The sequence below is a fragment of the Danio rerio genome, chromosome 10 (assembly GCF_049306965.1).
Source record: "Danio rerio strain Tuebingen ecotype United States chromosome 10, GRCz12tu, whole genome shotgun sequence".
Lineage (NCBI taxonomy): Eukaryota > Metazoa > Chordata > Actinopteri > Cypriniformes > Danionidae > Danio > Danio rerio.
This window is the reverse complement of record NC_133185.1, coordinates 45,367,501-45,392,935: the sequence shown is the minus strand read 5'-3', so window position 1 is coordinate 45,392,935 and position 25,435 is coordinate 45,367,501. Positions and strand designations below refer to the sequence as shown.

Below are 25,435 nucleotides of genomic sequence, written 5' to 3'. Positions count from 1 at the left end.
ATATATATATATATATATATATATATATATATATATATATATATATATATATATATATATATATATATATATATATACATATATATATATATATATATATATATATATATATATATATGTATGTGTGTGTATATATATATATATATATATATATATATATATATATATATATATATATATATATGTATATATATATGTATATATATATATATATATATATATATATATATATATATATATATATATATATATATATATATATATATATATATATATATATATATATATGTATGTATATATATATATATATATATATATATATATATGTATATATATATGTATGTATATATATATATATATATATATATATATATATATATATATATATATATATATATATATATATATATATATATATATATATATATATATATATGTATATATATATGTATGTATATATATATATATATATATATATATATATATATATATATATATATATATATATATATATATATATATTATACAAAGTATGAAGCTGATTGGTCAGTTCTTGTCACAAGACTCGTTGTGTATATATATATATGTATATATATAATTCATACGAATTCGTATGAATTAGCCACTAAACTGGCAAAATCTAAAGTAGTTATGTGTTCTCGTGAGATCAAGCTGGTTTTTCTTACCAAAGTTTCATCGCTCGCCTGCTGCTCCTGTCGGCCATTGCGTCTACATGGCCTTTCATCTCATTTCACGCTTAACAACTAAATGAATGCTTAACGAATTATATTTTAATTAAATTACATTATTGATGTTGTAAATGTAGCCTTATGAAATTGAAAATAGTCACATCAACCATTTACCGGGCATTTATCAGTATCTAAATAACCTTTGCCGTGCATATAGCCCATTGGGTTTGAGTCAGATGTTTTTAGACTCGTGTTCATACAGACCTGCTCTCACTGCCGTGCTCTTTCTTCTCTCCTCCCCTCAACCACTTGCGCAGGAGGAAGCGTCTGCGCTGAGGTGAAGCGCTGGGTGTGGAGCAGCTGGACCAGGCCGCGTCCTCGTCGCTGGATGGCGTGATCTCAATGGATGGAAGCTGCAGGTACTCCTTGGAGCCTGAACGCTGAAGCTGCTCCTTCTCCAGTTGCTCCTTTTCGCTCATCACGTTCTTCATCCTGCGCATTTTAAAGCGCTTGCGCCGCAGAGCCGGGCTGGAGGAGCTGGAGAGGTTTGGATCCACCTCGGAGCCATTGCACTCCGGACCCTGGATCTGCAGTGCGGGCAGCTGGAGGGTCTCGGACATGGTTCCGCTTCTGCCCGGTTTCACATGAGTCCAAATACAGATCAGTGAGTCCACACCTGGCCTGAGCTGACTTCAGCACTTCCTGTGAGATGGCTCAGTGCTGACATGCTTGGTTTTATAGAAGATTTCCTCCCAAAAACAGGAGAGCTCCCTGGAGGTCAGAGGAAGGTCAAAGGGTCTACTAGGTCAGAGGTTCTCAATACTCTGAAAAAATTGCTACTAAAAATAAAGGTCTCATTTGAAGTGACCTGAATATGCTATTTTAATGGTTCCTAATTTTAGGTTTACATCCATACAAGAATTTTTTAACAGCATCTGAAATGGTTGTTTAAGAAAAGACATAAAAACCTAGACCAAAATACAAATGTTAAATGCACTTTGTAAACAAATTTAGATTTTGATTACAAAACACCACTGAAATTAAAGTCTAAAATAAGCAGGTGAACTGGAAATACTTATGGTCTCTTTAACTGCCAAACCAACCAAATTTTATGCATTGCATTTGTTAACTCCTTACGTCACTAGTTAACACACTCAATCAGGGCCGAAAAATAAGGACTGCCCGATGGCTCGGGGCCAAAGTGCAAGACGCTCGGGCCAGTGTACAGAATGGTTACTGTCAAATAACTTTTGTCAAATCAGTGCTTACAGGGTCAAGAGAAAAAAATGTTGTTTGACAAGAGCCTTTGATTGGTCAGTTGATTCTACTCTTCTCTGATTGATCAGATGGCCTAGTTTGTTATGATTGGTCTATCACCTACAGTCAACATTGGAAACCAATCTGAATTTCAGCTTTGAATGTTTGGTATTATTGGACTTTCAGGCTGTTCAGAAGTGCCTGTTTTGGGGGGAGATAACCAACACAGGCTCATTGGAAAAAGTGCCTTGGTGTACATTTTTGAGATCTGAGAAATTTATGCTAGTGGGTATATAAATGTTTATATACAGTTGAAGTCAGAATTATTAGCCCCCCTAAATTATTAGACAGCTTGTTTATTTTTTCCCCAATTTCTGTTTAACAGAGAGAAGACTTTTTTCAACACATTTCTAAACATAATAATTTTAATAACTCATTTCTAATAACCGATTTATTTTATCTTTACCATGATGTCTGTAAATAATATTTTACTAGATATTTTTTAAGACACTTCAAGACAGCTTAAAGTGACATTTAAAGGCTTAACTAGGTTAATTAAGTTAACTAGGCAGCTTAGGGGAATTAGGCAAGTTATTGTATAACAGTGGTTTGTTCTGTAGATTATCAAGAAAAAACATAGCTTCAAGGGGCTGATAATTTTGTCCCTAAAATGGTTCATAAAAATTCTAAACTGCTTTTTTTCTAGCCGAAATAAAACAAATATGACTTTCTTCAGAAAAAAAATATTATCAGACATACTGTAGTGTGAAAATGTCCTTGCTCTGTTAAACATAATTTGGAAAATATTTAAAAAAGAAGAAAAAAAAATGGAAGGGGGCTAATATAATAATTCTGACTTCAACTGTATATTGCCATGTTACCTCAAAATGGAATACTTTTCGGCATGATTGGTTTGCTCAGTAGCTCATCACAAACGGCACCAGACTAAGGAAGTGGAACAGACCAGGGTTCGAGTCTGACAAAAGAAGTTTCCAGAAACCAAGAAAATTGAAACCCCAAAAAGCAGTGCGGTAGAAGCATGCACAATGGCTTTTTTTCTTGTAGTTTGCTTTTGGAAACATTATTGGTCGATTTTACGGAAGGGGTGTGGGTTACTCAATATCCAGCTGATATAATTTGCACAACAACAAGTCGACCAGCTTCTCTCACATGCACTAGAAAAATATTAATATTCGCAGAAATTTACACATCGACCTCATATGGATTTACAAAAATTGGCACGTATGAGAAATCATGACCCATTTATGTATTTGAGATTGTCAAAAATGTACAGTATGCCTTATAGTGGATTTGTGAAAACAAAAATGGCAAGACATTGTGGTTCAGGATATATTGGTCAGTTCTTAAAAATGTAGTCCTGGGCACATATCCCCAATGAGCCTGGATTAAAAATAACTCTACTCATCATAGACGTTCATATCTAACTCTTAATGTGTCCTAATTAAAAACAACTAAAGAAAATTTCCAGCAGCAATTTGTGTGTCAACAGCTGTTAGAAGAAGGTTATGAGACACAACAAAATCTATCAGAAACTACAGAAGAGCATATGGACATATGTAGGAGGGTGAGAAATTAATACATTATTTTAATTTCTGGGTGAAATAAGCCTTTAAAGTATGCATATAATTTTTTATCATATTTTGCTACTTTTTAATTAAACTGGGTAAGCAACACAATCGGAATTACTGCCTTTAACTGTTAAATTTAAGTCTGCACTATTGGTGAACTAAAAAAAAAAAGAGATCAATATTAGAGTAAATCTTTTTAAATGCAGTGAATGCTAAATGAATATTAAACAAGTCTTGTTAATACTTGATCACTCTGGAAAAGTTCGTTTACATGAAACTTGGCAGGCAACACGAAAATTGCACCAGCATGACCTTTTGCAATAAATACATTGAAGACTCAGCACAAACTTTTGAAATGAACTAAATCACTGGGAAAGGTCGATTGAGATTGATGTAGAGCAGAATGAGGCTTGAACATACAGTAGCTATAAACAGTACAGTACAGTAAAGCTGATTCAGACTGTAAATATGAGCAGTTTATGCTGCAATTGGAGGTTTGCATTTAAAATGATTTATGACTTTCCTTCGTTCTTTTTTTGCTCCTTAATAGAGAAAAAAAGTGAGTGGCGTAGGGATGACATCAAAACCCAGAAGAATAATTCACCATGGGTTCCCTTGAGATTCTCCAGTGGTGTTTGAATTAATGAGTAAAATTAGGTCTGTAGTAAACATCATATGACGATACTTGTCTTGAACATTTTGTTCTCGGACAAACTCGCAAAAAATACTTTTCTTACAAAGAGTTTGCCTAGCTTCTAGTCCAAACATCTCAAAATTCTTAAATCAGGAAGCATTTTCTAGACAAGCTAAACATATTGTCTTGTTTTCAGATATAATATATCAAAAATGGAACCGAGAATGGGTTTGTTCTCGTTTACACACCAAAGACTGTATTTTTTAAGGAGGTTACCTCTCTTTAGAGTTAATAAGAAGCTTATCACAGTGTGGTTATCGTTACAGTTTAATTCTAATTTGATGCACCTCCTACACTGCAAAAAATGCTTTTCTTATTTGGATTTTTTGTCTTATTTCTAGTCCAAATATTTAAAAGCTCTCAAATCAAGGAGCATTTTCTAGACAAACAAAACATATTGTCTTGTTTTAAGAAATAATATGCCAAAATGAAGTGATTTTTTCCTTAAATCAAGCAAATAAATCTGCCAATCGGGTCAGCTAAATAATCTTATAACAAACCGAAAAACAAGATTATTTTGCTTACCCCATTGGCAGATTATTTTACTTGATTATCTTAAGTCATCTTAAAATGTCTGCCCACGACACTGCTTAGCTTAAAATATCTCTAATCAACATGGAAAAGACTGTGTTGTATTATGTCTCATAAGACTTTCTTTGAATAACACACATTATTACTTTAGGATAGTTTGAATTGCTTGGTGTTTACCAATTTAGTATTGATTTGTTTAAAATTCACTTCTATCCCTGAATGTTCTGATTCGAAGCATTCGAGAACCGCTGCTCTAGATATACAGTAAACAAGTGTTTACAGAAAAAACTCTACACAGAAAGCAGAGTAAAACATGCAAACAAGTTAGACACAAGAAACAAAAACATGACAAGTTTGCTCTCTCGCACGCACTCAGACATACACACACGCCTTTTCCAGCTCTGCTCTGGAGTTTTACTGTAAAACCACTGTGAAATGAACATTTGCGATAACACAACAGTGATATTAGATCTAGTAAATGCAAATTTAATTCACAGCTTTATAGTATCATCACACAATTAATCAGGTCAAAGAAGTGCTAACATGAGTATGCGAAATACTTTTTGAAATAAATTATGAAAACAAACATCTTTACTTACAAAGAATATCATGTGAACGTTGTTTTTTAACTTTATATTTATCAAATAATAAAGAGAAAAATGCACATAAGCAAGACAATAAAATGAGCATCAATAATAATTTATTTATTCATCTGTCACTTATTTATTAGGTGTCACCACAGTAGAATGAACCACCAACTATTCCAGCATATGTTTTATGCCCTTATGCCCTTCCAGTCACAACCCAGTACTAGGAAACACCCATACACCATTCACACACACACACACACACACACACTCATACACTACAGCCAATTTAGTTCATCCAAATCACCTATAGCGTATGTCTTTGGACTGTTGGGGTGACTGGAGCACCCGGAGGAAACCCATGCCAACACGGGGAGAACATGCAAACTCCAAAAAGAAATGCCAACTAACCCAGCCAGGACTCGAACCAGCAACCTTCTTGCTGTGAGGCGACAGTGCTAACCACTGAGCCACCATGTCGAACATCAATCAAACTGACAAAAATATTAAGCTAAACTTTGTATAACTTTAGATTTTAATAAGATTTTTGTAGAAACCTGATTAACTTAATAAAATAAGTTAATAAAACTTGTCTTGAGCTTCTGTCATGTTTTTTTTCACAGCGTATGAATCTTCACTAAAAGTCCACCTAGTTTTAGAGAACTTATTTAATATTTTTTTTCCCTACTGGGAGGAAGTTTAATTTCGGTACGCTGTCAAAGTACAATGGCTTTTATCTCTACAAAAAAATCTGGGAAACTTGATTCCTCAGGATATGACCCCATTAAAACATTTAAAGCCATCCATGCGTGTCAGTGTTAACACAACAGACTTCACGTAGCGCTGCACTTCAGGCGTGTGTAAGGAAGTCAGGCGTAAACATGCAAGCGTGTTCATGTTACAGGAGGAAGTGCAGTAAGCCGCAGCCCACTGAGAGCACACACACACACTCACGGATGCCCATCTGCCTGCTCAACACATCACACAATCTGCTGACTGACCCCTACGGTGCTTTAGTAACCTGCAACACACTGTTAGATCACTCCTGCTACTGCTCCATTGGACTTTTCTCTTTATTAACAAGTCTCAATAGTCTTGTCTTCAGCTGTAAATACAAATACATGAGCTGTGCCATCTTAGAAAGAGATTATATGCAAAACAAATCCTATCACGGCACCCACATGCAAGGTGTGACACATAAACACTGTATTGTAAAAAGTACATGGTACAGTACTGTTTGACTTGCAACTTCCTGTGTGAAAGTGAAGCTCAAAACAAATCCTATCAAGGCACCCACATGCAAGGTTGCAAGCAGTGGCGGTTCTAGTTTAAATGGCACCCCGGGCAAAACCACCCTAAACATACCCCCTCCCCATCCCCCAGGTAATAACAACACTATGTGGTTGACTATATATATATATATATATATATATATATATATATATATATATATATATATATATATATATATATATATATTTATTTATTTATTTATTTATTTATTTTTAAATATATATTTTAAATATATACAATTATATATAACTATTATGAATACATTTAAATATAATTATTTATTTTCAATAAATATAACAATTTGTTTATTATTATTATTATACAATTATTATTTTAAATAAATAACAGAAATCAACCCTAAATGTAACTAAAAAACTAAGTAAAGACACAATTAAAGTAATATTTTAAGACTTTTGCATGAATATTAATTATGACAGTTACAAAAAAACATGTTTTATAGAATTATCTGTTGTCTTAGACCCGACTCATGGCCGAGAATTAATGTTATGAAGTCTTTAATACCTCCCTGACTCATTATTCCTCCAGCTTCATAGCCATGCTTAGTCAAAGTAACATCACCATCATATGATATAAACATTAGTTTTATCGACTTGCATGTTGACGCCTATCAGCGTGCAAATAAACAACCAGGATCAGGAGCAGCTTGTGTGAGGCGCGCGGGAATGGCTTTCTGCACACATGCTTATATTCTGATTTCTGAGATTACCACTCTAAATAATACACTTGCATAAAGTAAATGTTATCTCAAAGTTTTTACTGGGGACTTTTTTGCACCGCCTCCTCATGCCACCCCCAACAAGATGCCATCCTGGGCAATCGCCCATATTGCCCATGCCTAAATCTGCCACTGATTGTGACACATAAACCTTGTGTTATAAAAAGTACATTGTACAGTACAGTCTGACTTCCTGTGTGAAAGTGAAGCTCCAAAACAAGACTATCAACTTTTTTTTCCCCCTAAAACACAAAAAGTATACTGGAAAGTACCATAAATAACACTTTGGTGTGCAGTTTATTGTATTTAAGATCTATGCCCACCACAATCACTTAGAAAAAGTTTTTTTGAACACCATAGTAGTTTTCTTAGTTGGCTATACCTTTAGTACAATCTAAATAGCAATGTTTGTAAATTTCAGTCCCATGCATATATTAATATTATCAACTGATATGTAAATTAAAAACACTTGCTAACATTTTGATATTTAATGTGTAATAAATATCAAAATGTTAGCAAGTGTTTTTAATTTACATATCAGTTGATAATATAATATTAATATAACAAATCAATAAAATCAAAATAGCTATAGCTGAATGTAATGAATGTAATGAAGTACACAACAGCTGATTTCAAACATGCCTTTTTTATGTATTATATTAAGCAGACGATTTTAATTGTCTACATCGTTAACGGATAAAAATAAAAGTTGGAAATATGTACTTAAGGAGAGAGAGATTGTAAATCCTACCTTTATTTACATATTAAGTAGCCATCGTTTTGTAAGATGCAGTCGTTAAGTTTTAAATGACCGGAATGAATGAGAAACTGAAAGGCGTTTATTCCCACACACGTTCCGTTAAGAGCGTCACGTTTCCTTTCTTCCCGGACGAATCAACATCCATTCAGGGGGGCAGAGGCACAGCGCATTATGAAAATAAATGTTGTTAAACAGGAAACTATGAACTAGGTGTATTAATCGCAAATGAATTCCGTTAATATGTGTGATTAAATTTATTGTGATGTAAAAGCTGTTGGAAAGCTAATTTACACAAATTCAGCGCAGCACATCCCCCCTTTTTTGAAATGAAAGCGCCCCGGTCCTCTCAGTATAAAAGCAGCAGACCGACACTAGACGTTTAAATAGTTGCTGCAGTAGCCAGTGAGACCAACAAGTAACTGATCAAATAAAACGGACAATGTGCTTATATAAGGAAAAAAGCGTATTTATCAAACCGTAGTACATTTAACTTTAAGTGAGAAACGCCCAATTCAAATGGAAATTCGGGTTAGTAACTTGTAAACTGAGGGAAATTATGTGGTACATCTTAACGAGAAAATACGCCTCAGATACGACCATCACCGAGGGAAAGTTTAGACACGACATTCTTTACAGAAACGCTTAACAAAACAATGCACAACTAAATAACTGAGGTAAAACATAAGGTTAGCATCTAGATAGCAGAAAATAGACTTTATATATAAACCAGCAATTTATAACTGAAGTAAAACAAGGAACAACCCAGAGATACTTGTACCATCCACAAAAGTGGGTAGCGCAAATATTGCCAGCAGGAAATGCCAGTCAAAATGTACAGTCACATTAATAAATTATGAGAAGCCCACCTTGACAGCAGGAGTTACTGTGCAACTATTACTGGGGGAAGATATCTTGTCATGTCTTATAAATAAAAGGATAGTTCACCCAAAAATGAATTTCCCCATCATTACTCACCCTTCACTTCTTCCAAACCTGTCTGAGTTTCTTTAGATAAATATGTTTTCATATTTTGAATAAAGTTGGAAGCTGATAGATATTTTGGAGAAAGCTGGAAACCCGTAACCATTAACTTCCATAGTATTCTTCCCCTATTTTGGAAGTCTATGGTTACAGGTTTCCAGCTTTCTTCAAAATATGGTTCCACAAAAGAAAGAGACTAATAAGGATTTATAACCACTTGAGAATGAGTAAATAATAAGTAAATTTCACTTGAAATATCACTTCAACATTTTAAAGCTAGCTCATTTTGGATGTGCAGCAGTGGACAAAAGCGATGTTTACCACACACATTGATGTTAGTTAATCTTTTTAAGCATATATAAGCATAGATGTGCTTGGGGGTTGTAAAAAAATAAGTGCTCAATCACCGGCAACCATATTTAAACTTTCTTTCATACAATAATAATCATATTATTCATTCAGAAACATCATTTTCTTACAGATTTAAATGTTATGCAAATAAATACTGTGTCCTCATTCAGGTTTAATCAAGACACTTCAATATTTGCTCAGGAGATATGTTAAATTTCACAGTGCAAAATCATAACAAATTGGTAAACACATCTTCTTACCACTAGCTTACAAAGTTTTGTGACACACAGAGCTTAAAAAAGGAAGATACACCAGCAAGCCCAACATCATTCCCCAGAGTGTCTATAGATCCTGCTTCTTTTGATTATATTGTTTACTCTGCTGCACTATGACTTATTTATAGTATGCCAATATTTTCAAACACAAGCTCTTTCTTAGTAATGTGCTTCAAAGCTTTATCTTCGGAGAGTCTATTTAACTGGCTGAGGAACATCGTGAGGATTCTGGCAGATGGTTCCTTCAATTTCACAGACCACACCATAACGTGACTGATGTTTTCGTTTACTACACTGGAGTGAAAGTGTCTGCCAAGCGGCCTTCTTTCTGACGCTGAATGAGACTGTCAAGCTATTTAATATCAGATGAACGATCAACTGCTCAAGCAGACCGACAACACCTGTCTATGAGGCGCGTGAGTCAAGTGTTTCTGTAATTAACACCTTTAGCCATCTGTGTTCACATCCTGCCTTCCGGGAATTAAAATAAACACTTCTTCTTTCAGGGCATAAAATTAAATGTCAAATTGGAGGCTAATGGTTCCTTATGGCCCACATTTATGTCTGTTTACACTGTTTTCCTTTCCGTAGTTGAAATATTTAAAGGTGCAATATGTAGCAATTGCCACAAGCACATAATTTTCCTCAAATGTGTCTTCCATACTGAAAAGGAGGTTAGGAGGTAACTTGCTTAGGTAGCTAGCTTGAAGCCAGTGGTGCTGTCGGTAAGAACAGAGGTCCAGTCTAGTCACTCCATTTAGTTGTGTTTATTAACAATGACAAGGATTTGTACTTAGGATGAAAGGTATGCATGTGTGTGTTTGTGTGTGTGTGTGTGTGTGTGTGTGTGTGTGTGTGTGGTTTTCTGCAAGGAAACAACAGAAAAACAATGTATCAGTAATCAGTAAGGAAATAACAAATACAAATGCTTCAGTTTACCAACAAACTAAGTACATAACTAAACAAATATATGGCAAACATGAAACATGAGCACTTAAGTCAACTTAAATCTAGGGATGGCTGACGTGAAACTGACGTTTCGACACAGTGTCGAGATCCCGAAGCGCAAGTGTTTCGAAACACTGCACCGAAGCATGATCCGAAACACCCAGGTCACGTGACTAAAGTGTTTCGAAACACTTGGTCACATGACAAAAGCGATTCAAAGCATCGATCATTTCAGAGGTGTTTCAAGACCCGGAGAATCTGCATTTAACTGGCATGATCTTTATTATGACTGTATTGTATGGCCTAGTGGACCGTGTGTGTGCACATTGGTACTGTATGTCAAATTTATTTTGGGTTCGAATCTCGACTAGTACAAATACTCCAAAATCATGATTTTATGTATTTTAATCATGTTACTGTTTTATGGTGTAGTCTAGATAGGATACAGCTGCGGATATGCCATCAATTTAGCATCATTTTTGTAACACTGTAAAACAATAATTCATATTTTTACAGTACTGTGATGGGTTTAGGTTTTGGATAGACGTTAATAAAATACAATGGGAAATTTAATTAATAATATAAATAATTATTGTTAACTTCTGGCCACAACTGTATCTGATCTAGTAACAACCCTGTTTTATGAACAAAACAATACAAATTTATTTACAAGGTGTTTATTCGTATGTCAGAGCAATGTTGAAACTAAACGATACAATAACAAAGCATTACCAACTGGTATTAAAGCATTTCAAAACAGTTGTGTCAGTCTGGATTCGACCCCATTATTCCCGCATGGTAGTCACAAACTCTAACTGCTCGACTCAACCATTAGATGATTTAAGGCTACAAAGTGGGGTTTGATACCTAAATTTGCTCAACTGTTCTTTGCTGAAGCTGTTTCAGTAAAATACAAAAAAAAATGACCACTAGGTGTCACCGTAGAGTGGTGTTTCGAAACGTTTCGAAGCTTCGACACATTTGCTTCGATAGTTTCAGTGTTTCACGAAGCCTCGCTTTGCCCACCACTACTTAAATCATACAAAAGCCACTTACATGGTCAAATACGCGCACACACAGGAAAACAAGGGAGATCAAATTCAGTCCTCTGCAGTTCAGCCATGTGCTGCCAGAAAGTAACAAACTGTGGGCACAGGTGCAGTTAATAAAGGCCTTGAGGCAGTCCTGATTGGCCAGAGGTTGAATGAGGAGATTGGAGTGTACCATCGGAGCAGGGGTGTGAAACTGAGTTTGCTGTTTAAGAACAAAACTTCTCAACACATACAAATTCAAATATTTAAACTAGAGCGGAAAATTAGCTTGAAGTGAAAAATGTGCCGTGAGTAAACTATAGTGCAGGGATCACCAAAATTCCTGGAGGTCCGGTGTCCTGCAGATTTTAGCTCCAACTCTAATCAAACACACCTGAACAAGCTAATCAAGGTCTAAAGCTGCGGTCACACTAGAGCAGTGTTTCTCAACTGGTGGGTCGCAGGAACACTTTCAATGGGTCGCAAAGTGTGTGGTCAAAAAAAAACAAAACAACAAAGGTTAATTATTTTACTTATTTTGCGTATACCGGTCTTTTATTTTGAAATGCATGCGTGACAATCCTACCGTTTGACATGTGCAATTTCATTTAATTATTGCAACAAATATGTCAAAGCGCAAGTACGACCCCGAATATGTAAAGTATGGAAAAATATATATAGTGATGACAAAAAAGACTTAAAACCTCAGTGTCAAATGTAGTGAGGTGCTCTCATAAGACAGCATGGAACCTTCTAAATTAAAACAACATTTAGAAACTAGAAAACATGTTTTATTAACAGTTTATTATTAACAGTATTTGTCGTTTTTACTTTGTAATATTTCTATAATTTGATCCATTGTGTTAAATGAAAGCAATAAAATATAGTTTTTTTGTAAGTCTTGGTGAATTTCTTATGATGTATCTGTCACTACTTGTTTATGTTAACAAATAAATACAAATTAAGTATAGTTCCTAAAATTGTATTATAGTTCCTAAAAATTTGGGTTGCGGCTTGATGACCATGTTAAAATGTGGGTCCCATGGCCAAACCAGTTGAGAACCCCTGCACTAGAGTTTGTGTGTGCGAAAATCTGTCGTGCGGCGCTGCGAAAAGGGCCGGGAATAAACAAGATTATTAGGCATTAAAAAAGCGAGCGATTGCTCCATGTTTTAAATTTCTGCCCAGAGAGGTCATGTTTTGATTCGCGATTGGTCTCACGCAGTCAAGTGATGTGATTTCGCAGGTCAGAGTTCACCAAGCTTGAACTTTACACCGCAGCAATCTGCGAAACTTGACGCATGACCCTGCATTTCCGGTCTGACGCATTCGCGTGAGTATGAATGGAAGTCTATGGGAGGAAAAGCCCAGTGTGACCGCAGCTTTACTAGGTATACTTGAAACACCCAGGCAGGTGTGTTGAGGCAAGTTGGAGCTAAACCCCGCAGGGCACCGGACCTCCAGGAACGAGATTTGTGACCCCTGCTTTTAGGGTGAATGATGCAGTATGTAGGATTAACACCTAGGGTTTAAACTAGGTATTGTAGTCCAAATGCAAAATATCGGATTTTTATTTCACCCGGCCCCTCCTCCTCGCACATGCAGGTTGCTAGATTTACACCAACTTACACTATTAAAGGTAAATCTCAAAATTATACTATAATTTTGGATTGCATTAAAATATGCTAAATTAAAATGATCAAAGTAAAGCGTTTCTCCTGTTCTCGGCGCAAAAACAGCCTCATGATCGTGTCTGCAACTAGTACACATAATTATGTTCATTCACAAACTATGCGTGAAGTGAAAGTCTCTCTTTGTGTATTTTTGTGTGAACTATTTAATATAACCGCAAAGTTGTCTAAATTAATGTCCTATGAGTGTTTTATAACGAGCGCGCACCCCTACCGAAGAATCTAGCGAGGCTCAATGATGTTTCTGCCATAGAATGTACAATAAACTGGCCTATGAGCTTCAGACGTGCATTGGTGGAGCTGTCCACTGTTTCTGTCAGCGATCTACCAGTAATATCCTGCTGCAAACTCAACCGCCATCAGATTGTTGCGTTTCAACAGGTTTAGGGTGTTTAACTGTATTTAACATTTGTCTGTATGTTTTTGAACAGTAGATATTTAATAGTAGATATTCAGTCAGTTCAGTTTAAAGCAGAAGCTGCTCTTTTGCAATATCCCTGTTGACCTGTGGTTCTCATTGAATTTGTGTATGTTTTTTTTTAATGAAGAAAATTATGTATAATATAGTTTTAGTTTTATATATAATTAAAAATAAAAAATATTATATATTTTTTATTAAATGCTGATAATAGAAAATAATAAAAGGAACAAAAATGTATAATATATATATATATTTGTTATAATATAATATAATATAATATAATATAATATAATATAATATAATATAATATAATATAATATAATATAATATAATATAATATAATATAATATAGGGGCAGCATGGTGGCACTGTGGGTAGCACGTTCGCCTCAGAACAAGAAGGCCCCTGGTTCGAGCCTTGGCTCAAGTTCTCCAGGTGCTCCGGTGTCCCCCACAAGTCCAGAGACATGTGGTATTGGTGAATTGGGTAGGCTAAATTGTCCATGGTGAATGAGTGAATGAATGTGTGTATGGATTTTTCCCAGTGATGGGTTGCAGCTGGAAGGGCATCCGCTGCATAGAACATATGCTGGATAAGTTGCCCGTTCATTCCGCTGTGGCCCAGATTAATAGAGGGACTAAGCCGCAAAGAAAATGAATAATATAATATAATATAATATAATATAATATAATATAATATAATATAATATAATATAATATTTGTTAATTAATAAAGGTTTAAATGAGCATTTTATACAAACATTTTAGAGAAAATGTCAGACAGGTAGCCCTTCAAAAATTGATCGGAAAAAGAAGTGGGTCCCGAAGTGACAATGGTTGAGAACCACTGCAGTACAGCACCTTTAAAGTAGGGTTGCAAAATATTGGTAAACTATTCAATTTAATCCAAGTTTAATTCTATAGTGCTTCTCACTTTGATTATTGTTTAGCAGCTAAAGTAGCTTTAAAAGGTGCACATTATTGCATTACAATAAAATTTAGAAAAGTTAAGGTTATTAGTTACTCTAATGGCTCATTTACACAGACTGGTATAGTACGGTATGGTACGGGTTGGTACGAGTCACCTTTATCAGGCTTGCGTTTCCACTGCTAAAAGAGTACCAATGGTGGGCGTGGTGTACAACGGAAAGTTTCAGATGGCGTAATTTTCGCTCAAGAAAATGTCTACAGTAATGCTGTACGGGTCACTCACATCATATGTGAAGCACTTCTCACAAAACAAATGCTTTATACACTTAAATGCTTATGAATGCTTATTACTAACTTTTTTTTCTCTGTAAACCAATAGCCTTAAGCTGCGCATCTAGCTCCGCCTTTTGGTGCCCTTTCTCGTGTTTGGTACCTTTTCGAAAGGGTGACAAAAAAGTGGTATGGAATCGTACCGTACCTCTCAGTGGAAATGGGCCATAATATGCAATATGCTTTATTGAACTCCAGTGCTATTTTGGGATTTCCCACTGGATTTTGCCTACCCAAATTTAAAAGCTTCCCAAATCCACATGCAGAGGTGTAAGTGCAAAAATTTGGTATCATTTTAAAGAAAACCATTTGAATTTTCCTAAAACACTCTTGAAAGTGTTTACAATGTCTGTATATGTTGTCTGTGTTATAATAAACACCTAAAAAGAGCTTTTTTTTTTTTTTTAACTCAAATTTGAAAGCGAACCTTTTAGGTTCTGTCTGGTCTAGCTTGCTGTAATAGATTTTGGTGGTTCCTGCACATTTCTGTAATCATAGGGAAAAAAAATGTCTCTACCATAATCTATGCAACAGGTATTGTATTCCAACTGATGAGAGGTGCTTTACAAGCCACATGGATCATATTTCACTATTCTTTTGTTTGACCAAACATAATTCACTGTGTTTGGACCACATCAGACATATACAAGGATAACTTTTGCACATTACCTCAAAAACAGCGGAGAAATGGCCCTAAAGCACACAGCATAAGGTAAAAGATGACAGCTGTCTGTGCTATCTGGGGCTGCTTAGTGATCATAAATGTATTGCTTTCACTGCTGCACCATGAAAACACCGCGATTCATTCGGAAACTGTTTGATATGTGAATATAATTCAGTAAAAAGAATGCTAGAACCGTATGATCACCGGGAAGAGCTTTCATTTGAGCTATACATGTGTCATATATGAACCATATGAAAAATATGAAAAATGAACCAATGTTCAATACCCAGCTCGGGCATCCAAAATACTGTGTATTTAAGTGTAAATAACTTTTGTACAGTAGAATGAAAACCAAAGTGATGCATATGTGCATAAAATATAGATTCTACACTTTCAAACGAAACCACTTAAGGGGGTCTGGTGCAATGCTAGCCCTTTAAATCTTAAAGCGAAAGTCAATGACGTCACAGACCCGGTACCGTGGAGTTTGAGAGGTTAACATTGCAATAATGATATTTCTTGTGATGAATTTTTTCCAAGAGAAATTTTTGTTAGATTACAAAAAAACACATCTATGTGTAATTATCATACTAAAATATTTAAAACGTATCAATATTAAAGATACAAACATTTTCTTAAATCTAATTTATGTTGGCTAAAAAATGCTGTCAATGAGGGTGAAACAGGAACTTAAACCCTTGTGATTCGGATTTTTGTTTTGGATTTACCAGACATGTAAACACAAAATGCATTACTCTCAAACAATAAGTATAACGACACACATTTAAAGCTTTACAATTTATCAACCATGATGAATTACATCGCATTTAATAGTGAAATCGGTCAATCGCTGCATTTGTACCAACATTCATTCATTTTCTTGTCGGCTTATTCCCTTTATTAATCCAGGGTTGCCCCAGCTGAATGAACCGCAAACTTATCCAGCAAGTTTTTACACAGCGGATGCCCTTCCAGCCGCAACCCATCTCTGGGAAATTCTACTAACATATAAACATTAAATAATGTTTCAGCACAAAGCACCCTGTGGTTGTGCTGCTGATGACAGTGGAGATTAGTTGTGTTTCCTCTTGACGTGGCCACAGTTTGTGACATGTCTGTTGTTGCATTTGTAACATCTCGCTTAAAGCCAAAATACTGACATATATCAGACATACAGTTCTTCGCTGCTGTCATTTCCCTGATTTCTGCTACTCCTGCCATCCAATCTGTTTAGTCAAATTTGGACAACCTCTACATGCAACTAAAATGCTTGGCACATAAAATATGATCAAGTTATCGCAGCTCTCTGCAATATATATCATTGCGATATTTGTTCGATATATCATGCAGCCCAACTTTAAAACAACTCTACTTTGGGGATCACTTAAAAGGATAGTTCTAGATGTATGCTATTTTTTTCTCTATATACAATGAAGTCAATGTGGTCCAGAGTCGATTGAACTTCTTTCTGAGAATATAACGTTTTTAAAAAAAAGTCACGGTATTGAATAGCACCCACATTCAACTTTGGCATTAAACTGTGCTTTTCTGGAGCTCTTACTCACTCTGCTTTTAAAAGGTTATGCAAGGTCTTACATAAAAACGACATCCAATAGCAGCAGTGAATGTGGGTGCTCAAGTTCATTCAACCCAGCGGCTCCTACAGCTTTCTTTAATACTTCAAGAAACATCCGTGACCACCGCAGATTATAAAAGAAAAATAATTAACTGGAAAACACTCTCAGTGTACTGAAAATGAGAGAAAATGTGTTCTTTCGGCAGTTTGAAGTATCTAAGTGAATATTTTTAGTGTTTTTATCCACCATCCCACTTGATTTGGGAGTTGTTTAATGATTTTTAAAACAAAAACATATTTGATAATGTCACAGAATGTAATATTATTAATAACTAGAGGATAGATAATTAGATGTGACCAATCTTAGATGACAAAACTAAATGACTTATTTTTCAATAATACTGACTTCATCTTTCATTTGTGATGTACTGTAAACATTTCAGATCACACATTAAAGTAGTAACTACCTGAACACTTCCACTACACCTCCTAAAGTCATTCATTCATTTTCCTTATTTATCAAGGATCACTACAGTTTAATGCACCTCCAACTATTCCAGCATATGTTTTAAGCCACGGATGCTCTTCCAGCCGCAACCCAGAACTGGGAAACACCCATACACTCTCAAATCCACCCACTACGGCCAATTTCTTTTACTCAATTCACCTATAGCGCATGTGTTTGGACTGTGGAGGAAACCGCAGCACCTGGAGGAAACCCACGCCAACACAGGGAGAACATGCAAACTCCAAACAGAAACGCCAGCTGGCCCAGCCGGGACTTGAACTAGAAACCTTCTTGCTGTGAGATGACAGTGCTAACCACTGTGCTGCCATTCATAGGCAAGTCATTCATGATAAACTTTTCTTTCATAAAATATACACACACACACACACACACACACACACACGCACACAGACACACACAGACAATGAAAGGTTGATTCTAAAGCTCTGTAAAATGAATCCTGAGCAGGTAAAAAGAGGGAATTGGTGCCTGGAGGCAGTGCAAATACCCATTCTGTGTAATCAAAATAGATTTGTGTGAATAATTTAGAAGTTACAACCACAGGAAAAGTCACTGCATTTGGAAGACCTGACAAGAGCTGAAGCACTGTCTAGTCTAAACTAAGGCAAAACAACAACATGAGTTCATCACTGCTTTCAGCATGAAAGAAGTAAAATGGAAAAAACAAAAAAAACTTTTATTTATACTTTTATTTATTTTACTAAGATGCCATTTTATTCTTGTGATTACAAGTTTAAAACTGCTAATTCAAGCGTGTCTTTTTATATATATTATATTTATTTTCTGTGAAGGAAGAAATAAAAATACAAAACAAATTACCCCTGACCCCTTATGAATTTCACAGTACATTTTTAGAGCTTATAAAACTTAATCAGTTGCTGCTAATAATTTTGACTTCAACTGTAAATAAAGTTGCCTTAACTTGCCTAGCCTTCGATAATTAAAATTCAGATTTGGACCTTTCAATGTAAGCATTGCGAACCCCTCCTTATTTGAACTTATTTTTACATAAAAAGGGGTATGATAGGTCCGCTTTAATATTAGCAAATCAACCAATGTTGAAATCTGATGTGATGTCCTGGAACGTAAAAATGTGAAGCTTCATGATTCTCCAGCAATATGGATGAATATGGAGCCAGAATGTGTGAGCATGAACCTTTAAAAGTACCAGCATGAGCTGCAGAACAGCCAGCATGCCATTTGGTTAGCATTTGACATACCAATCTTGAATTTACAAAACAAAGCAGGCTCTCGCTCTGGGGTCCGTTCTTCCTACGTGGATTACTCAGTTAGCTGGATTTGGATATTGACGATTTGACATGATCCAGGGGTCCGTTCTTCGTACGTGGATTACTCAGTTAGCTGGATTTGGATATTGACGATTTGACACGATCCAGGATCGTTTCGTTCTTCAAAGCTGATCCGAGAGTTGTTGTCATGGCAACAGTTCTGCTAGGTCAAACCTGATCGGGAGCAGGTTCAATTCATATAAACAGGATTAGATCGGCTCAGTTCAAGCAAAGATACTACAGAAAGTATGTTCCGAATTCTGATATTTTCTTACAGTAGTAGTTATATACACTTGGGAAAATAATACATAATTTTTAAATATATATATAAAGTTATTCATTAATAAAATAAATAAAGTTATACATATTAATAAAACGTATGCAATCTGCACCCTCGAAATGAAAGTACAAAGACTGCCACCTGGTGCAAAGAGAAAACTTATTGAAATGAACTTTTTAGATCGCTTTAGAACAAATTGTGTATAATAGAAATGCACAATATGTGACTTTTTTTTAAAGCAATAATACATTTATGCAGTCATAAACATGTTTTGATAGTTATTATGCCGGTGATTTGATGCTTCACAAAAGTTGCAGACGCCTTTACCAATATGAAAACGCTTTTGTAAACAACCAGTTATTCTTTACACCGATTAAAAACGGATACTATTATAAAGAAAATATTTTCTAAATGTAGAACTTAATACATCGATTTGCATTGAAATGCATGATGAATACTCTTGTCTTGACAAATGAAAGTGTAAAGCCTGCAGCTCACAACAAATGTGGAATGTTCTTGCGTGTCATATTAAACAAACCGTTTACTGCTAATTTGATGTAATTTTGCTCACATGGTTAATTGAATATTAATCAGATGATGTCATTACGCTGCTGTGCCGTCAGCCAATCATTGCATTGCTGATCATGATTTCGAGGATCGATAGATCTGTCCTTAACAACACACGCAGCGATCTCAGATCAGTTCATCCAGACATTCTAATCTAATTCGCGAACTTGTTTGAAGAACCAAATTAGCGAGAGATCAGTTATCAAGATTAAAAGATCCAGGATCTGCCAAATAATCTTAGATCATTTAAGCGAGGTACGAAGAACGGACCCCTGGAACGCGTGATCGGTGGGAGCTGGAGAACATTTGATTGACAGCACTTACTGGATGTGTTTGTCAATTCTGGAGTCCTGCTTGAAAACACCAGGCTCACTTGAGGAAAAAAAAAGCGAAGCGGTGGCATTTAATCATTACCTTTTAATGAAAAATCTTTAGAATGGCGATTGTTTGATGTCATTTTATAAATGAGCTAACCTGGGGCATCTAATAGCGGCGGCCTTGTGAAATCACCGCTAAACACAAAAGCGCAGTATAGGCATGAAGGGAATGTAACAACTTTGCCAGAGCGAATAGTGAAAAAATAATTTAGCTGTCACAGGAGTGTGTCATCGAAACGTTATGAAACATTCCCCATTGAGAAATACAGCAGCAGGAAGAATATAATCTGGACAAAACACGAACTGCATAATAGAGAAGTTTTCAACCGTTTGGCTTTATAATGAAAGTCTGCGGGATTCAAAGCAACACTGGACCGCACTGCCATTCATTTACTATAATACATTCTTTTTTATACATATAAAAGGAAGTCATAAAGGTTTCAAATGGCATGAGGGTGAGTGAGTGAGTGATGACTTTTGTTTGAATCCTTTTGAGGGTCAAATTATGCACTTTTAGCTGAAATATAAATCTCAGGAGTCCCCAGTATATGTCTGTGAAGTTTCAGAAGATGCCACAATCTTTTATTACACTATCTTTTATTATATCTTTAATAGATAATTGTGAGGTATGTAAAAAAATGGTGCCAAAGTATTTCCTGTTTCACATTTTTAATATCTATAGCTTCTGAGAATTTAAAAAGACACAGATATTCATAAATATTGATATGATATAATAAATATAATAATAAAAATATTGATAAAAAAATATCAGTTATGAAATAGTTTGATAACAAGCAGGAAATGCTGATGGGCCAACGACATGAGCACATTGAATTGGTCTATATGTAAATATATTTATTTTTTGTTAAAAGTTTTACATCTCCAAACTAAACATATAATTTTTTTCAAAAACGAAAGCTTTAGTTTTTGACAGCCTCCAAAATATTTCATTATTTCTCTGTGACATTATTGTTGTATGTGAATTTAGTAACATTTTGAAAATATGAACTTAAATGCTCCCACATTGAATATTTTTGACTGTCTCTGCACCCTGAGTTGTACATTCAGTTTCAGTAAGCATTAAATAGTTATCTGTAATTTCTGTAATTTTTGTGTTTCGTCCACTTATCTGGAACACTGTAAGCTATGACATGAACATGCCTTTTACTACAAAGACGCCGTTTTTGCATGCAAGTACCATGATAAAGCGATGTAAACATTGACATGTAAAAAAACAGCGCCTCAGTGGGTCCTCGTCGGGGCGCTGAGGTTAAATAGACAGTTACATATTTCAGTGAATTTCTCATTCAGCTTTTAAAGAGTGTAATATGATGAAAATACATATCATTCTGTTTCACACATGCCATGTGGTGTCTGGTTTGAGGTAAGCATCTTGAGCTAAGGAACAAAATGTTGCAAAACGTCAACTCTTTTATTCAACTCTGTCATTGTCAACTACTGTATGTTGTTGCCAACTCTTTCATTGTCAACTCTATTACTGTCACCTCTGTTACTGTTAACTCTTTCATTGTCAACTCCTTCATATTCAGCTGTTACTGTAAACTCTGTTACTGTCTCATGTTACTGTCAACCATGTTACTGTCAAATGATACTGTAAACTCTGTTACTGTCCAATGTTACTGTCAACTCTGTTACTGTCAAATGATACTGTAAACTGTTACTGTCAACTCTGTTACTGTAAACTGTTACTGTAAACTCTTTTACTGTCAAATGTTACTGTCAAATATGTTACTGTCAAATGATACTGTAAACTCTATTACTGTCAAATGATACTGTCAACTATGTTACTGTCAAATGTTACTGTCAACTCTGTTACTGTCAAATGATACTGTCAACTCCCTTACTGTCAAATGTTACTGTCAACACTGTTACTGTCAAATGATACTGTCAACTCTGTTACTGTCAAATGATACTGTCAACTCCCTTACTGTCAAATGTTACTGTCAACTCTGTTACTGTCAAATGTTACTGTCAACTCTGTTACTGTCAAATGATACTGTCAACTCCCTTACTGTCAAATGTTACTGTCAACACTGTTACTGTCAAACGATACTGCAAACTGTTACTATCAACTCTGTTACTGTCAAATGAAACTGTCAACTCTGTTACTGTAAAATGTTACTGTCAACTATGTTACTGTCAAATGATACTGTAAACTCTATTACTGTCAAATGATACTGTAAACTGTTACTGTCAACTCTGTTACTGTCAAATGATACTGTCAACTGTTACTGTCAACTCTGTTACTGTCAAATGATTCTTTAAACTGTTACTGTCAACACTGTTACTGTCAAACGATACTGCAAACTGTTACTATCAACTCTGGTACTGTCAAATATACTGTCAATTTTTTTACTGTCAAATGATACTGTCAACTATGTTACTGTCAAATGATACTGTAAACCCTATTACTGTCAAATGATACTGTAAACTGTTACTGTCAACTCTGTTACTGTTAAATGTTACTGTCAACACTGTTAATGTCAAACGATACTGCAAACTGTTACTATCAACTCTGTTACTGTCAAATATACTGTCAACTATGTTACTGTCAAATGATTCTGTAAACTGTTACTGTCAACTCTGCTACTGTCAAATGTTACTGTCAACTCTGTTACTGTCAAATGATACTGTAAACTGTTACTGTCAATTCTGTTACTGTCAAATGTTACTGTCAACTCTGTTACTGTCAAATGATTCTTTAAACTGTTACTGTCAACTCTGTTACTGTTAAATGTTACTGTCAACACTGTTAATGTCAAACGATACTGCAAACTGTTACTATCAACTCTGTTACTGTCAAATATACTGTCAACTATGTTACTGTCAAATGATTCTGTAAACTGTTACTGTCAACTCTGCTACTGTCAAATGTTACTGTCAACTCTGTTACTGTCAAATGATTCTTTAAACTGTTACTGTCAACTCTGTTACTGTCAAATGTTACTGTCAACTATGTTACTGTCAAATGATACTGTAAACTCTATTACTGTCAAATGATACTGTAAACTGTTACTGTAAACTCTGTTACTGTCAAATGATACTGTAAACTGTTATTGTCAACTGTTACTGTCAAATGATACTGTCAACTCTGTTACTGTCAAATGATACTGTCAAATATGTTACTGTTAAATGATACTGTAAACTCTGTTACTGTCAACTCAGTTACTGTCAAATGTTACTGTCAACTCTGTTACTGTCAAATGACACTGTAAACTGTAACTGTCAACTATGTTACTGTCAAATATGTTACTGTCAACTATGTTGTTGCCAACTCTGTTGTAAACTCCTTTATTGTCATCTTTGTCACTGTCATTCTGTTACTGTCATCCCTTTTATTGTGAACTATGCTGTTGTCGACTCTGTTGCTGCCGACTCTGTTACTGCCAACTCTGTTGTTGTCATCTCTGTTATTGTCAACTTTGTTAAAGTTTAAAAAGTTTGAACATGAGTTAAACAACCATTAGTAACAGAATCGAATGTTTCCTAACATAATAAAATGTTTTGCATTATTTTATATTACTAAGAGATTGTTTACTGAAAAATTATACATTTCTTACATTACATTGCAGTTGAAAATTTATTTAATGCAAATGCTTGAAATTTGTACACAATTCTGGAACAAGAATTTTATATCTGTAATAAACAGTCTACCTCCATAGACTGATGTATATACTCCATAGCCAATCTTGATTATTTGTTCATTCACAAAATCCCAATGTCCAACAGAATGTTTTTATATAGCTTCATTGTGTACTCTACACAACAATCTGCACATTTACAGAGCTTCCATTATCAAACTTTTTGGCTCTTGAGTATAATCACAAAAAAATCCATTGAATAAACAAACACTGATGAAACCAGCTGTCTGATCACTGATAAGACTATGAAGACGCATCGTCAAAAAGATAAGCGATGATGTCGTTCTCAGGTGGGCTGATCTGCATGGGCGGGAGACAAACCCTGTCTCCAACAGCTGGTCCAAACGTGGTCACAATGACCTCGGTGGGAGGCCAGTCGTCAGCCCTGGCTTTCAGGGACATAAACGTGATCTCATGAATATGGAGGAAAGAGATGCCACAGGCTTGCTAATGTGTTTGCCCAGCATGATGCTGAATAACGCAGAGCACCAAAAGAGCCACAGAGAGATAGAGAGAGATGTGCACATTGAATGGTGGAAACTGAGGAGCACTTCCTGCTGTACTGAAAACATTACCACAGCATTACATCCACATACTTATCAAATTTACAGATAAATTGACATAGCTAACAAATACAGAAAAACTGGAGAGGGGTCTAGATGCAGACCTGGTGCAGTGCAATCTGAGCTGCATCCAATGCTTTTTTAATGCGCTCACCTAACACCACCCCTAACCCTACCTGTCACAATGACGTCACTCACTCCATTGAGTGTACTGTGTCTGACACTGCATCCCTGAGTGATGCAATCTCAGCTTGCATCATAAAGGCTGCATCCCGATACTATTAAAAAACGGAGGCATATCCTGAGAGAAAACTCCAGTCTGATAGCAACAGCAGCAAAGTATATATTAGGCCAATGTTTCTCAACCATGTTCCTGGAGGCCCACCAATACTGCATGTTTTAGATGTCTCCTTTGTCGGTCACCCCCATTACAGGTCTTTCAGTTTCTGCTAATGAGCTGATGATCTAAATCAGGTGTGTTTGTATAGTTGTGAACGGGGGAAAGTGTAACGGTCAATATGGTGAATGAAGCCCCGCCTACTAGTACAGGAGCCAATCGTTGATCACTATAAACAGACGTTTGTCCAGGGTGATGCTCGGAGCGAACGTGTGTTATTACAGGAGTTTGTGTGGTCAACAAATGCACTGGAATCTCAGTCAATACTTCACAGACATAAGAAATATATCCACATAAAGCTTGAAATCTGTACTTTTAAATGAACCAATTATAGTTGAAAACAAAAGTTTTTTGGTTTTGTAATCTGTATAAAAGAAATGTGAGGAACAGTCTGTCCTGTTGAACGTACATCACAGGACAGCAATTACTCAAACGATC

The 25,435-nt window shown here is 35.4% G+C and overlaps 1 protein-coding gene across 31 annotated transcripts in view; it reads right to left on the bottom strand.

Annotated features, from left to right (window-relative positions):
- The window catches only part of gramd1ba (GRAM domain containing 1Ba), a 168,753-nt gene that overhangs the window by 110,405 nt on the left and 32,913 nt on the right, over nucleotides 1-25,435 (bottom strand). For 17 of the 31 annotated variants that reach the window (XR_012386539.1, XR_012386540.1, XM_068224014.2 and 14 more), the window contains exons 1-2: nucleotides 8,128-8,194; nucleotides 954-1,460 (exon numbers count right to left, since the gene is read on the bottom strand). The exons of 7 other annotated variants lie outside the window; for them this stretch is intronic. Coding sequence is in view for 17 of the 24 variants with exons in the window: in XM_068224014.2 (XP_068080115.1) it covers nucleotides 954-1,309 (356 nt within the window). In the remaining 7 variants the exon portion in view is untranslated. Of the gene's footprint in view, nucleotides 1-953; nucleotides 1,461-8,127; nucleotides 8,195-25,435 lie in introns of those variants that run through there. 7 more of the 31 variants (XR_012386545.1, XR_012386546.1, XR_012386547.1 and 4 more) reach the window with 2 other exon arrangements.